General features: G+C 42.1%; 2 protein-coding genes across 2 annotated transcripts in view; both read right to left on the reverse strand.

Moving 5' to 3' along the window:
- The window catches only part of LOC108873105 (kinesin heavy chain), a 34,567-nt gene extending 30,590 nt beyond the window's left edge, over window positions 1-3,977 (reverse strand). Inside the window, exons 1-4 of the mRNA XM_051066119.1 lie at window positions 3,838-3,977; window positions 3,162-3,293; window positions 2,907-2,948; window positions 828-2,677 (exon numbers count right to left, since the gene is read on the reverse strand). Of these exons, the coding sequence (XP_050922076.1) occupies window positions 828-935 (108 nt within the window). The 5' untranslated portion in view covers window positions 936-2,677; window positions 2,907-2,948; window positions 3,162-3,293; window positions 3,838-3,977. The remainder of the gene's footprint in view (window positions 1-827; window positions 2,678-2,906; window positions 2,949-3,161; window positions 3,294-3,837) is intronic.
- A 1,161-nt stretch (window positions 3,978-5,138) lies between these two features.
- LOC108873037 (unc-80 homolog, NALCN channel complex subunit) overlaps window positions 5,139-14,824 on the reverse strand; it is a 40,520-nt gene continuing 30,834 nt past the window's right edge. Inside the window, exons 53-66 of the mRNA XM_051066076.1 lie at window positions 13,767-13,890; window positions 13,549-13,674; window positions 13,335-13,458; window positions 13,040-13,246; window positions 12,757-12,941; window positions 12,484-12,649; window positions 12,179-12,358; window positions 11,939-12,086; window positions 11,142-11,198; window positions 10,005-10,086; window positions 9,636-9,741; window positions 9,256-9,276; window positions 8,814-9,019; window positions 5,139-8,305 (exon numbers count right to left, since the gene is read on the reverse strand). Coding sequence (XP_050922033.1) covers window positions 7,817-8,305; window positions 8,814-9,019; window positions 9,256-9,276; window positions 9,636-9,741; window positions 10,005-10,086; window positions 11,142-11,198; window positions 11,939-12,086; window positions 12,179-12,358; window positions 12,484-12,649; window positions 12,757-12,941; window positions 13,040-13,246; window positions 13,335-13,458; window positions 13,549-13,674; window positions 13,767-13,890 — 2,221 coding nt within the window. The 3' untranslated portion in view covers window positions 5,139-7,816. The remainder of the gene's footprint in view (window positions 8,306-8,813; window positions 9,020-9,255; window positions 9,277-9,635; window positions 9,742-10,004; window positions 10,087-11,141; window positions 11,199-11,938; window positions 12,087-12,178; window positions 12,359-12,483; window positions 12,650-12,756; window positions 12,942-13,039; window positions 13,247-13,334; window positions 13,459-13,548; window positions 13,675-13,766; window positions 13,891-14,824) is intronic.

Here is a 14,824-nt window from a genome sequence, read left to right on the forward strand (position 1 = left end):
TATTCAGTCATTTTGCAGATATAATAACCGTTAAAGGTTTGTACTGCCTGACCATCTCTTTGTACCTGCACGATATCAATCCTTAGTTTTTCCAACTGGATTGCTGGATGAGGTGGAGGAGGGAGAGGAGGGAGAGGAGGGAGAGGGGACTTGGGTTGTACCAAGTTGGGCAGTGCAGAGTTCAGGGGGCGGGGTTTGAAGTCACAGAAACTCTTCAAGCCACTGAGTCAAGCTACTGCTGAGGGAGAAACACAAACCAAAGCCAGTGGGTGTGTCTCAGGGAGAAGAGGGAGAGTCTGAACTCAGCTCTGAGAGGGTTTCAGAAGAAGCACTGACATACAGGGTCTGTGTCCACCAGAGGGCGCTGATGAGCTCAGGTGCTCATGACCATGCTCACCTCCAGTATCTGCAAAGAAAGCAGCCACACTGCAAGTGACAGGCACACAGGGCAGAGAGACAACACAGCGATCTTACAAAGTTTGGTGAAGCTAGGAATAAAACTTGTCAGGATGTTAATGCCCAGACATGGCTTCTCAGATAAGGTGACTTTGAGAGGGTAAAAATAAGAACAATTTAACAAATTGTACTTAAGAACAATTTTGAGGTACCTACCTGAGTATTTCCATTGAAACTTTTGATGCTTATAGTAAATTATGCAGAGAATGCTTTCATTGAAGTAGGTGTATTTTTATTTTACTGTATTGCTATTTTGACTTCTTCCATCACTGGCTGAGAAAAAAGAAAAATACTAGTCTCCTTCACAGAACGTCAGCTTATTTTGTATTAATGTTACATATGCTGTATATAGTATATGTTAGGTACTTTACCTGCTTGTGGACTTTTGTGAGCTGCTCCAAGTTATTCTCCAGGAATGAGATCTTCTGTTTCTGGGCGATGTTGCCAAGCCCTTCCTCACAGTCCATCTCTGCACTCATTCATTAATTTGCATATAAAAATTTTTTACCCTGAACCCACCCGGCACCACCCAGCTCAATGAGCTAGTGAAACTCGGACCATGTTGCAACTCGAACCATGAAAAAATTGTTTTATTAAGACAGGAACAACGCATTAAAACAGTTGGGAAGAAAACATAAAACACTTGCAACAACACAGTAGAGAGAACACAATTAAGACAGTTGAGAAGAACAACGCATTAAAACAGTTGGGAAGATCACATCAATATAAGACACTTGCTAAAGACAGTAGGAACAACACAATTAAGACAGTGGGAAGACCACATGAACATAACACACTTGCAACAACACATTAAGACAGTTGGGAAGACCACATAAACATAAAACACTTGTTACAACACATTAAGACAATAGGGAGAACACAATTAAGACAGTTGGGAAGAACACATCAATATAAGACACTTGCTAAAGACAGTAGGAAGAACACAATTAAGACAGTTGAGAGGAACAACGCATTAAAACAGTTGGAAAGATCACATGAACATAAGACACTTACAACAACACATTAAGACAGTGGGAAGAAAACATAAAACACTTGCAACAAGACAGTAGAGAGAACACAATTAAGACAGTTGAGAGGAACAAAGCATTAAAACAGTTGGGAAGAACACATCAATATAAGACACTTGCTAAAGACAGTAGGGAGAACACAATTAAAACAGTTGGGAAGATCACATGAACATAAAACACTTGCAACAACACATTAAAACAGTACAGAGAACACAATTAAGACAGTTGAGAGGAACAAAGCATTAAAACAGTTGGGAAGATCACATGAACATAAAACACATTAAGACAGTTGAGAGGAACAACACATTAAAACAAATACAATAACAACAGAACATACATAAATAGAACAAATCAAACATGTAAACCATACATATACAAAAACTCACATACTTTGAACAAAACAAACAAATAAACATGAAACAAAAATAATACTAAATAACATTGATAAAACAAAACACTACACCAAAAATGTACAGCAACATTGTGACAATATTTTGACACTGTCTTAAATATTATTTACTACACAACATCACTTTTGTTATATTAATTTGAAAACACACTCAAAACTTATACTACACCTCCATGGCTGTGTCTGCAGGTCCATCACTGGCGCTAACAGAGCCAGGTGAGCTAGCGCTAGCTAGCACATTCGACAAACTATCACTATCTTGTTTTTAACCATCGTTGAGATTTTCATGAATTACCCGGCGGCGTCAGTGTGGGTAAAAAGCGAGCGTATATTATTTAAATATTCTTTAAAATTTAACAAGGCTGGGAGAGCAAGTAAGAAACACAACCTACTCCATGGCCTGCTCACGAGCGCCCCCCACACTGACATTTTTTTGAGTGTCTTTGACACCTTACTATACTATGAAAAGCCATCCTGTGCGATACAACACACCTGTGACATACATTAACACTCACACCTATACCTCATTGTATATACGTTTGCACTGTTAAGGAGAAGCTCAGCGATCTCGTTGTACTTTGAGTATAATGACAATAAAGGGCATTCTATTCTAGCTACACTATGACCATTTTTTGTATTTTCTCAAAAACACAATATTTGTCTTGTTGCATACTTGGTGTGTTTCATTGGTTCCTACGCTGAGAAAAAGATACCTCTCCGTGATGGCGGCGAGAGCCGAGTCCCGTGTCTCCACTCTGTGTGAAACTTGTCCCCCTGGATACGACTACAACACAGAAGAATCAGAATTAAGATCCTCAACAACCTCATAAAACATATCATAGTATAGCACGTCATCAAAAATGCCTGCATGCATGTCCCTCCACTGCTCATATGATTCTGTCTCTACATTAAAGTCAAATTAAAAAATTAAATTATTCTACTCTTATCAAACCAGAGCGGTGTAACATCAGTGCTCTGAGTCTGTCAGTTGCTGTGACGCTGTGGCAAATTACCTGTCGTGGATCTTCTGGCCTCTTGTTTATTGTCCTCACCTCCTGAAGAACCAACAAATAAGAAATTAATTACATTAACTGCAATATCATTATTTTTTAATCAACTAATCACTGAAGAAATGTGCAGAATAATCACAACTCATTTAGCTCACATTCATTAAATACTATGGTCTGAGCTGAGATTCAAACAGTCAAACTGCTCCTGACTTTAACAACTCAGTGTTTTCAGACTCAGGAAATGTTTATGACACACACCTGTTTGGTGTGTGAGGTGGGAGCTGAAAAACTCTTGTTCTTCAAATGCAATTTTCACCAGCAAAACTTCAACAGTGTAAGACACTGACAATCGTACTCCTTTAAATGTGTGTGTGGTGGTGGGGATTATTCCTGAAAGACAATAAAATGCGACAGGCTGTTGTAATTGTAGACTGCGTACCAAAACCTGCAGTATTAATGATGGGAAATATGAATGTGTACCACTTCATAGAATGTTTATATTTCACCTAGGTTCAGATTTCCAGTTAAGATCCTAGAGAACATGTGATAAGTCTCCCTGGCTTTGTTGGCAGACTCGGTTTTACATTGTGTCGTTAGAGTCTCTTTACATTCCTCGTAAACGGACAAACTTCATGTCCATTAATACTGCGTGTTTTCGTATGTAGTCTACAATTACAACAGCCTGTTGAATTATATTGTCTTTCAGGACAACGATGCCTGTTTACAAGGACAATAAATAATGATTATTGAAACTGATAATAGACAACACCAATAACACTAAACTCTGGTATGTACGACGATGTATGATGTAACCAGTGTTTTCATCCGTCCCTGTTACAAACACACACAAAAACCTGGTGATAAAAACCAATTTGATTAGAAGACATGGCTAATGCTAACGCACGCCGCTAATTAGTTAGCTTGTTAGCCTTACCTCGTGCTGCAGGTGAGCTCGGCGTTCACTGTGTTGTAACTGGCTCGTTGTAACATCCGCGCTTCTTCGGCAATAAAGTTTCTCACAGCGACAACAACCCGAGATGAAGACGATTCCGTAAAACGTTGATTTTACTCTGTATTTTCTCTCGATTTTCCGCCATTGTTCCTCCATCAAGCTGCTCTCCTCCTCGAGGTCCAGAACGATGACGTCACACGCCAGCCAACGTCGACCAACGTAGGCATACGAAACGCTGATTGGTCGACTGATTCTGCTCCGCCTATTCGCTTCTCATTGGTTAAATTTGCGGAAGTTGGTCGCTCAGAGTGAAGACCGTGGAGGTATTATGAGAGCTCTAATAATGCATCCATTAAGACTGAACGGCGCTGATAGAGAAAGCTCACATTGTGTAAAGAAATGACAAAAACACTGAAGGAGCCCAGATTATCATGTCTGTTTCCTAGTGATGGGTAGATGAGGCGTCATGAAGCGCCTCGACACATTGCCAAACTGTATTGATACTGTGTCGACACTGTGCCACTGAATACTGACACCTGCTGGACCTCAAAAATCCCTACAGGCAACCTCGTTGACAAACTCAACTGACACTGATTTGACTACCCAGTATATACAATAATAGAATTTAATCATTGTATTTTATACTGTATTATTTCATATCGTCCTTTAAATTTAAAATATCTTCGATATTTTTAGATACAGTCAATAAGTAATGTGAACATGTATCATAACGTGAAAATCTAAGTGAACGTGTTGTGAATCAGGATGCTTATGGACTGCAGTTTTTTTTTTGTTTTTTTTTTCCTTAACAAATTTTTCTTCAAAAAAAAAAAAAAGTTTTCCCAACGTTTAGAAATTGAGTCTGTTACGCTTTTGTGATACAACTTCTCCAGCTGTAGAAAACACCCGCCCACATGGCACAGATGGAGTGCAGAGAAATTGTAAGGAAAGCCGGAAGAGGTTTGGATAGATTGTCTTTTGATTAGATTGTCCCAGTATCTCATAGGATCCTGGGACCTGGCGATATTGCCCTCTGCCAGGTATCTCTGCACCTCCTGAATGTTGCCAAAAGTTATCTAAACCCGTTGACAGATGCGCTTCCTTATAAACACAGTTTGGCGCGTCAGTATCAGTTTGAAACAGTTCCTGTATCGGTCACGTGACTTTCTTGAAGCGATACGCGCACCGACACGGGGTTTTGCTCTATGAGCTCGACGCATCGGTGTTGCCGGACCCATCACGACTGTTTCCTCCACAGTCAGAAATGAACATAAAGCTAAAAATTCTTGTAAACAATATCCATTTATTTATATATTCCAGAAATATTCTGATATAGTGTATATTAATGCTAATATTGCACAAAGAAGACATAATTTGACACAGACACGTTACATTTAAAGGGAACTGAGATTCAACAGTTCATTGGCCCTCTGGTTAAAAACACTGGTGGTTCTTGGTACTTTATAGACATCAAAACCTTGTAGAATTATAGCGTGTGGTTTACAGATTTGAGATAGATATGTTTTGGATGTAGAGGACTTGACAGGGATGTATTACTATTTGTGCCAAGCTACTGCCCTCTTCTATTGCCCCCACATAAATTAACTCTGTTGTAATCACTACACAATCTCTACGTGATTACAATATTTTCACAAACTCGGACACAAATGATCAAAAGAAAGAATGTTAAACACAGAGAAGCAGCTCATAACAAAACACTCACAGTGCATTGGTGTGAAATATGGCACATCTGCTTTAACATGACCATTATCACTACCTATCATAATAAGTATGTTTGAATGTGATGTATCATTCCAGCCTTTAACAAACAGGGCAGATACAAAAATATGTGTAATCCTAACAAATACTTACATATGTTAGAAGATTAAAAATCCAGATATTTTTCATGACTGACCCACAGTTATGCAACCATAAAACACATTAAAGCCTCAAATATGCTCTAAGATTCATTGTGGGCAAGCGTGTACAAGGTCTGTTTGTCCTGGTTTTCTAAAAGTGGACATTTCAGAGGTATGAGGTTTTCATTGGACAGATTAAATTGATATAAACAGACATGTTAATACTTTTCTTTTAAGGCATGGAATGAGCAATGAGGTAACAGCTATCTACTGCATGACTTCATCACAGTTGCAATAAAAAAAAGTGTGTTTCTGCTCCACAGGTTTGAATATAAGACAACATCAAAGACACAAACATGACCAGCACTGCAACATCAGGACACGTGTCTTTTGTAAATGTTACATGTGTTTTCTGAACTGCTATTTTTAGCTGATATAACTTTGGACACCACTGAAACACAAGATGAATATACAGTCTTTGGTCACAAATAATTTGCTGAGTCAATGAGCAGCGCGATATACAATGTAGAACTGTAGCGTTAATAGGATATACAGTTGAACAGAATGACTGCACAATGAAAGCTGTCAGCTGGACAAACACTACAGATTGGTTGATCTATCTGAAGCCAGAATCTAGAAATGCTTTAAAATGTACACTGAACTAGTCAGTGGTGGAAGGTCATTTAGCCACAATTTTCTGGGTTTTTACATCATGATTAGATGTAGCTACAGTTTCTGTGGAAAAACAAACTGATTTACCAAATTAATATTTCATGATAGCTGTCTGTCCCTTTGTTTCTAGATCACAAAGCCGAGTGCAGCAGTCTGGACAGCAATGCAAAGCTACATAAACAACATAGCTGGAGAGTAGTCACTGCAAATTTAAAAGCTTGATGACACCAGAGCTATTTTCTTTAAAAAGCCACAGAGGACAGGGTGACTAATACTCCTGTTGAATGGTAAACTGACATTCAGAGCAAAACTAGCGGCGTGGCCCTTTAAAAACAGTTCCTGACAGAGGCTGAATAGCACTGAATTAAGTCAACTTCTGTCCTTCACTGCTGAAAACTGAAAAACAATCAACATATTGAACAACTCACAATAATCTCCTAAAATATAAAATCTCTAATTTCTTGCTCCATATAATCACATATAATGTTTAAAATACATATAGTGTATATCACCTACTTTGTTTAATAAAAAGGCCCTCATTTCTCCCACAGCTTTAGAATGGCTCTTAATATACTGTTCATACAAACCTTTGCAACATTTTGTACAAGTTATAGCATCTCTCCTTTTTTAAATTTATATAGATCTCCTCAATATAGACATCTTTGACATTTAAATCTATTGGAAGCATTAAATATTTAAATATCAATCTTTAACCACCTCTGATCTTTAATAAGTAAGTATTCATCACCATTATTAATACTATGACATAAAATATAGCAAAAAAATAAAACTTTGATTTCAGCCTGAAAGGCCTAGCGCAGGCCGACTTAAAACATCCAGCATTTGAACACAACCATTTCTGTGATGGAGATGAGCATTAAAGTAGATTTGCTGCTATAATATACATTCAACCCTAAGGTTATATAGCTTTAAGAACAGATAGAGATAATGATTATGATGTTGATATTCAACACTGAAAAGACACAACAGGAGACCAACTGAGAGAGGAGGAAGATTTGTACAGTTAGGAGAGATACTTAAAGTTAAAACTAAACAACTAGACTGAGGAGAGAGCAGTTTAGTTTCGGGGCAAAGCTGAGGGTAAAACAGAAGTGGCTGCTAGGATATGGGCAAACACTGAGGGGCTACAGACAGAATAGAAATCAAGTCAGTGGGTTATAGACATACTTGAAGAGACGGGGTTGGTTGTAGACAGAAAAAGAAGACCACACTTCTTCTGTCTGCACCCACTTCCTTTCAAACATGTACTTTTAGATTGTCAGTGAATCAATCTAGACATACACTCACTTTTTCTGTTTTTGCTCTTAAAAGTTTGCCACACAGCTCCATGTTTTCTGTATCCTGCAGGTATCTGTATGGCATTTGGCTCAGGCTACAGATAGAAAAACAAAAACAACCTGTCACCCCTCTCACACGTGGGACTCATCCAGGTCCAGATCAACGGGTGAAAGGGGCAGGGGTAACCGGCGGGGCGAGCGGCGGGGAGAGGGAGGAGACAGCAGCGGGGTGAGGAGGGGATTCTCTGTGCCATCGTCCTCGCTGAGCTGCAGCAGGGTGTCGCTGCAAGGAAGAAGCGCCGTCGTGTCCTCATCCCCAGGGCTCTCTCTGATCCTGGACGGTCCTGGCGGAGGCGGAGGGAGAAGCGGGGTTGGCGGCAGCGGTGGTGGCGGCGGGGGGCCCGGGGCAGGCGCTGTGCAGAGCACTGGGAGTGGCGGGGGGAGAGGAGAGGAGGTGCGAGATAAGGGGAGAGGGGAGCAGGTTCGGGAGAGGGGCAGCGGAGAGCAAGTACGGGATGGGGGAGTTGGGGTGGAAGGGCGGGAGATGGAGGGAGGAGGGGAGAGGCTGCTGCGGAGCCCCCACTGCTCTCTCTTTTCCTTGCTGCTTATGGCCACAGGAACCTGGGTGGGAATAAACCTTTTTCCTGTAGTTGCTTGTCTTGTTGACATTGCTGATTAAACCACATTTAAATTACACTCATACTTTATATAGTGTTTATATAATGTAATTTTAAGTGCAGAACAAAAAGAACAGAACCAGTTATATGATTGGTTGTTCCCTCTTTCAGACCAAACCAACAGTCAATCACATAACTGGTTCTGCCCTGTTTGTTTTGATTGACAAAGACTTTCTGAAATAAAAATAGCAGGAATTAAATAACAATTACCTTCAACACACCTGTGAAAGGATAAAATAACACTTAACAACAGTATCTGAGTTGTAAAATGCATTGGTTAAACTACATCTTTTGTCAGTATTTATCCATGATCATTATGGCCTCTAAATGAACAGGACAAACAGTTTAGTAAAGGCATGGATGCATGGATTTCAGCACCTAATGAGCCAGAATGTGTTGTTTCAGCAGTAATGTAACCACCCCTGCTCCTGTCCTCTCTCCGCTGGTCCTACCTGTGTGTTAGCAGGGCTGTGCAGGTCAGCAGTGACCGTGGCTGAGGAGGCAGGCGGCACTTCCAGCGTGGGGGACTTTGAAGGGGCAGGACTGGCCTTCCTGCCCTCGGCAGGAGGGTCCACAGTGCTGGGGGTCGGGGGCTTGCTTGTCCCCTGCTGTCCTTGATTCTCTGTAAAGGTGACTGACCTCTTTTGGTCTCCATGCGCTGTGGGCACACATGCATGCGCACGTGGTCAAAACAGAGATGACAGCTCCGGCTAGCGACTCGCTAACACATCAGCACCACCAAAAAGAGTGGAGGCAGGAATGGGACGGGAGGGATAGGCAGGGACTGGAAAGGGATGCAAGACAGACATGCAGAGCGCCCTACTGGGTGAGGTTGCAGATAAAAGGGGTGGGCCGTTGCAGGGTGGAGAGGAAGGGTTAAAGGTTGTGTCTCACCTTCACAGTCCAATAAAGTTTCTTTATTTCGAAACACAGGGCATGAGACAGAACAGAGTGAGAAGAGTCAGTTTGGTGACAGGTGGTACAAACAAACAGCATTGGAACAAAGACAGAGGTGAGTGGGGAGGACGGGTCAGTTCAAGTCAGCACACAGACATTAATGTGGTAATTGTTTCATCAGTCTAGATTTGGCTCGCTGTGTGCTTGATCGGAAGTGCAGGGTATTTCTCGCTGTTACTTTTCAGTGAGTCACTTATCCTTTTTTAAAATCTTAAAACGTGTGCTTTCATCATCACCTATCTACAAACACACACTCACACTTGTTCACCAACAGTATCACTCACACCACACACAAATGAAGGCACGTGTGCTGTTACCCAGTGGTTTGTTCTTGGGCTGGATGCTCCTACGGGTCGTGGAGAGCCGAGCTCCAGATCGACCGCGTGGTTCATTCTTTGGAATGGACAGCAGAGGGCGCCGCAGCTGCAGGAAAGTCACAGTATGGTACAGAGTGTCAGCTGGGCTTCCTCTCATGCATTTTAATGTTTGTGTTGAATTAGAAAAGGGACAGATTGTAGATACAAGTTAAGCTTTGGAACAAATGGGAGATACTCTACCTGAGCATGGAGTATTCTGTATATGTGGTTTTTGTTTGTATTCAAATTGCTCATGTGTATTATACAATAAATTATCCTCACAGATGTGTGTTAGGTAGCAAACATGAAACACAAAGTGGATGTTCACACCTGTCTGAGGCCACGCTTTCTTCCTAACGGAGGTTGTATTAGGAGATTCTGCTGGCCTGGTTCACTCTGCACGCTGGCAACCCTGGTTAAGTTAATCACATGGACACATACATACACACATTTGCATTCACGCAGACACATATGCACACACACACACACACACACACAGACACAGAAATACATAACCACAAAGGGACCAAAAGGCCACTGCATCCTCAAGCTGTGCTCCCTTACTGACGGCATCTTTGACCACAAGATGTTGCTGCTATTCTACCCATTCACAACACACACAGTATGTTTACAAGACACCCAGTGCAGAAAAAAAACAGTGCTGCCATGATTCATACACTGAAAAGACAACAGGGGATAGTAGGGGCTGGAGTAGCAACTGACAAAAGAAACTTGTCTAACCGTCTTAGGTGTTATTCCTTACTGATTAACTCCACATGCATATACATTTCCCCTTCACTCCTTTTAAAGTGTGAAATAGGGCTAAATCAGGATTTAAGTTAGTTTCTTAAAAGCAAAACTGGACAAAGAAAACAACTAAAGTGTTTGTATATTATTGGTTTGGTTATTGATTTGGTTGCCACCCCAGTTCCCCCTTGCCCCTACAGATTGGTATCCAGAGTAGGACGCCCAATTTGATCAGCGAGAAGCCTGATAGACACGAAAACAGTATGAAACACCATGGCACCAATGGGAGAGAGGCTGACTTTGGTGATGGCACATCAACTGTAAAGACCCACAGCTAACACAGGAGAAACAGAGGCAGAGCTCCCTGGCCCCCGGGGCTGATGGGGCCCCCTTTAGTTTTATTTTTTTTTTAAGGGGGAGGGGCCTGGTTAGGATAGCACAGCAGATGAGCTGAGAAGATGAGGGTCAGTGTGGAGCTCAAAAGGAGGGGGAGGTGGGGTAGGGGACAGAGACAAGGCACACTGGACCCACACAGAAAGAGATAGACAGGTAAGTGGTGGTGGGGGTGGTGACGGGCCAAGGTGATTTGACTGGATGTGGATGAGTGATCAACGGCGAGGCGGCCGATAGAGGAGGCCATCCCGAGGCAATGCCCCTTCCACTGGTGAACAGATGCAAGAACGCACCAACGGGACACACACACAGAGAGGGCCACTGTACCTAGAGAGGTTACCCTCCTGCAGAAGGCCCTGGGACTCATCTAGCACATTGGGTTCACTGTAAAAAGGGGGGCGAAGGGGGGAGAATGGGAGTTTAGGGAGTGTAGTCGAGATCCATCACCACCCAAGTCCCTGAGCCCCTTCCTTATATGAGGGCAGGAAACCAGAGTGTTTGTTCTGAGCACAATTAGCCAAAGCTGGAGCAGATTTTTTTTTTTTTTACTTCACAATGCTGCTCTGAGACTGTTGAATAAAGAACATTATAAATCAACAGTGATATACACAGAAAAAATGACTGTGGTTGTGGGATATGATTGGTTGATCCTTTTCAAAACATTAATTCTACATATTACATAAACACGCCAAAAATTGAATCATATATGAACAGTTTTTGAAATGGAAACAGAAATATTCTCATTGCTCAGACATCAGTGGCTGAAGCCAATTTGAATAGTAGAGAAAAAAGGTCATATAAACAAGACCAAAGTAGTTCTTTGTAGATTTTTTTACTTGTCGGTATTCCTCAGCTGAATCTGATCACAGAGATGCTCCTTCATATGTCCATGAAAATCTATTTTTATTGGCTCCACCCGGTGAGATTATTCCTGTTTCTACACCAGCTCAACTTTTTTGTCCTGTACCACCACTTACAGGAGAAGAACAGATCCTACAATCTGTGATTTGGGTTTTGTGCATTCATACAAATCTGTTCCTGTCCATAAAAGAAATTACACTTAAAGAAAAGTGTTGAGGTCTGTGTTTCAGTGTGAACATGCATGTGTGTGTTGAGAGTGTTACCTGTGGCTGGGCAGCATGGTGGTGCGGGGAGCCTCGGGCTGCGAGGCCGCTGAGCCGGTGGCGTGGCTGGAGAAACGGCGCTGTGATATCACCCTGGGCAGGAAGGCCTCGTGCTCGCTTACCACACTGGGAATACTCATGGAGTCATCTGTAGAGAGAGGAATGGAGGGCAGTGAGCTCCAGTTCCTAAAAACATCAAACATGAAAGAAAGCGATGAGTGAAACGGTAATGTTTCTGACTCTCTTCGTCGTCCTCATCAGTGCGACTGAGGGTGTCTTGGGAGGGTTGGCGTGACGGTTGGCTCTCCTGCTCCCAAACTGTGCCGGTGCCTGTGTTAGAGCGCGACATTGTGGCCAAACTGAGGCGATACGCTGATGTAGAGGTGCCCACTGTGCTGATGGATGTCTTGCCTTGGTAGGCTGTTGGGTCAGACAGAGAGACAGAGCTTAAAGAGCTTAAAAAAACTGTCATTTAAAAATCTAAACTCTATAATGATAACATTATACAACTTATGGCACAGTTTCTGTTTGAGTATTTTCCAGACCAGAGCCACTGTGCACAGCCTCCTTAAGGATCTTGAGTTCATTGTTGAACTCTGCAAACAGGGAGCTCTTGCAGAGAGGTCGAGGGATGAAGCGTCGCTCCAGCTGGTCAGCGATGTGGTGACGTGCTGTAATCTCCTCCTGGGAGTCAGCAGGCTGGGTCAACAACTATAAAACATACGTATAACAGAGCAGTTAGGTACAATAACACAAAAACCACTAGAACAAGCTGCTGAGCAAAATATAAAAGCTATAATTATTATTTGGTCCTTTACCTTGCACTGTATGAACGGTCTCAGCAGGACAAAAATAGGGATGCGTGTGCGGACAATGAAGTCGATGAAGTCCCAAAAGGCCAGGCCTCCCACCTTCCTCAGAGCCATCTCCTTCACCTGCAGGCTCAGCCGGTACCACTGGTTTCCCAGCGACCGCTCAAAGCAAACCAACACCACCTTCAAAGCTGCAGAATCAAAGACGAGAACACACAGACACATAAAGTATATAAACAAGAGCATGTATCTTTATTTAATCTGTTATGAAATATTATCACATTCATACCCAGATATGCAGCCTGGCTAGTGGACTCAGCTAATCCCTCTCTGCGTAGGTCCTTCCCAGTGTCGCCTGGGGTGGAGCAGTGAGCCGGAGATGCGTCCAGCATGAAGTTCTTGGTGCGAGAGGTGGAGATGATCCGAGGGGGCAGAAGGATATTGATGACAGTCTGGAGGAGCAGGAAGATTTCAGGCTGCTCAAGATGGGGGCTGTCTGCAAGGGAGAGGACGCACAGAGAGTAAAATACAAGCGAGTCTGCATGTAAGTTTCAGACTCAGCTAAAATCACAACAAGCTTTAACCTTTGCTTCCAGAGCCAACAGTCAGCACAAAGGGAATAAGCAGGTTGAGCAGCATCCCCTCTCGTCTCTCCTGATTGGTGAAAGGTGAGATCACATGACTGAGTGGGAAGTCATCCTTCAAAGCCTAGGACGGGAAAAAAACATTATTGAAGCAAAAGTTAAGATGAGAGAGTTAAGTGAGTAGATTTTTGATGAAGAGTCAGATGAGGTCTACCTGGATCTGCAGGGCGACCAGTCGGACAACTGCTGTGCTGAAAGGAAGCGGAGGGGAGAGGTAGGGGCTGAGATGGAGCAGAGGTAGCCCATCTGCCACGCTGGAGGGACCAACCACACCCATTACCTGACAACACACACAAGTAAATGCTTAAAAATACTCAAAATACAACAGGACTGATAACAGAATGATTTGTGTCGTCTTGTGTGTTTGCGTACCAGGTTGACACAGACGTTAATCAGCGAGCGAAGGTGCGGGAGGAAAGAGATGATTGGCTGTCGCTGCAGGGTCAGGCAGATCCCCTCGATCAGGCTGCTGGCTGCCTCCCACTCCACCTGTCTCCTGGAGAACATACAACCAAAAACACCACCCACACACCCAAATAGAAGCACATTGTCATGAATTTGACAAAGGCTCAAACGCAAATGCCACATTCATGTCATATGGGATGAAAAGGAAATACAAGATGTTGGCATAGATAAGCCTTTCATCTTATTTCAGTCTCATCGGCTTCTTTTGAAATGTCTGGAAAGTAGCTTAAGTCCAAAATTAAATCTATCAAATGTACAAATCTTTAAAGTGTATAAGCAAAAGTGATACTGGTGAAAACACTTACCACTCTTCTCCACATATAATCATCGCCTTTGTGATGATAATAAAGACCATATTGACAGCGAATATTGCAAAGCTCACAAACATAGCCAGCTAAACACTGCAGCAACACATCCTGGTGTGAAGGTCACACCTGTGACCAGTGTTCCCTCTGAGCCAGCGGTGTCAAGTCTTATGTCATGGAAGAGGAATTGACTGTAATTTCATATTTTTTAAAATATATTTATTGATTTTTTTGCCATATTTTTGCTGTTCAACTTGTGAACAGGATATCTTAGGTAGTAAAAATTGGTTGACTGGTCTATGCATAGCAACAACTCTAAAAGAGGCTTCATGTACCTGGAATAACCATAACAAGCTATTAATAATTATTACAACATAAAACAGGAGTATTACATAACACTACTGCAAGGCTCCTAAACATTTAAACAGCTTCACCCTTAATATCTGACATGTAAGTTATCTAAATTCCACCAAAGAAACATCTTAAGACTGAACCTTTTAATCTGTTTGATATCTATATTTTGTAGCATTGCTTAATTTTATTGAAAATTGTTCACCATTTGAAATACTACATATTTTTTAAATGTAAACTAGATTCCCACTGTTTAAACTGATTTTTTTTCTATACAATTTCTTCCTCCAGAAGACTCTTTCAGTTGCA

This window comes from Lates calcarifer, linkage group LG7_2 (assembly GCF_001640805.2).
Source record: "Lates calcarifer isolate ASB-BC8 linkage group LG7_2, TLL_Latcal_v3, whole genome shotgun sequence".
Classification (NCBI taxonomy): Eukaryota; Metazoa; Chordata; class Actinopteri; family Centropomidae; genus Lates; species Lates calcarifer.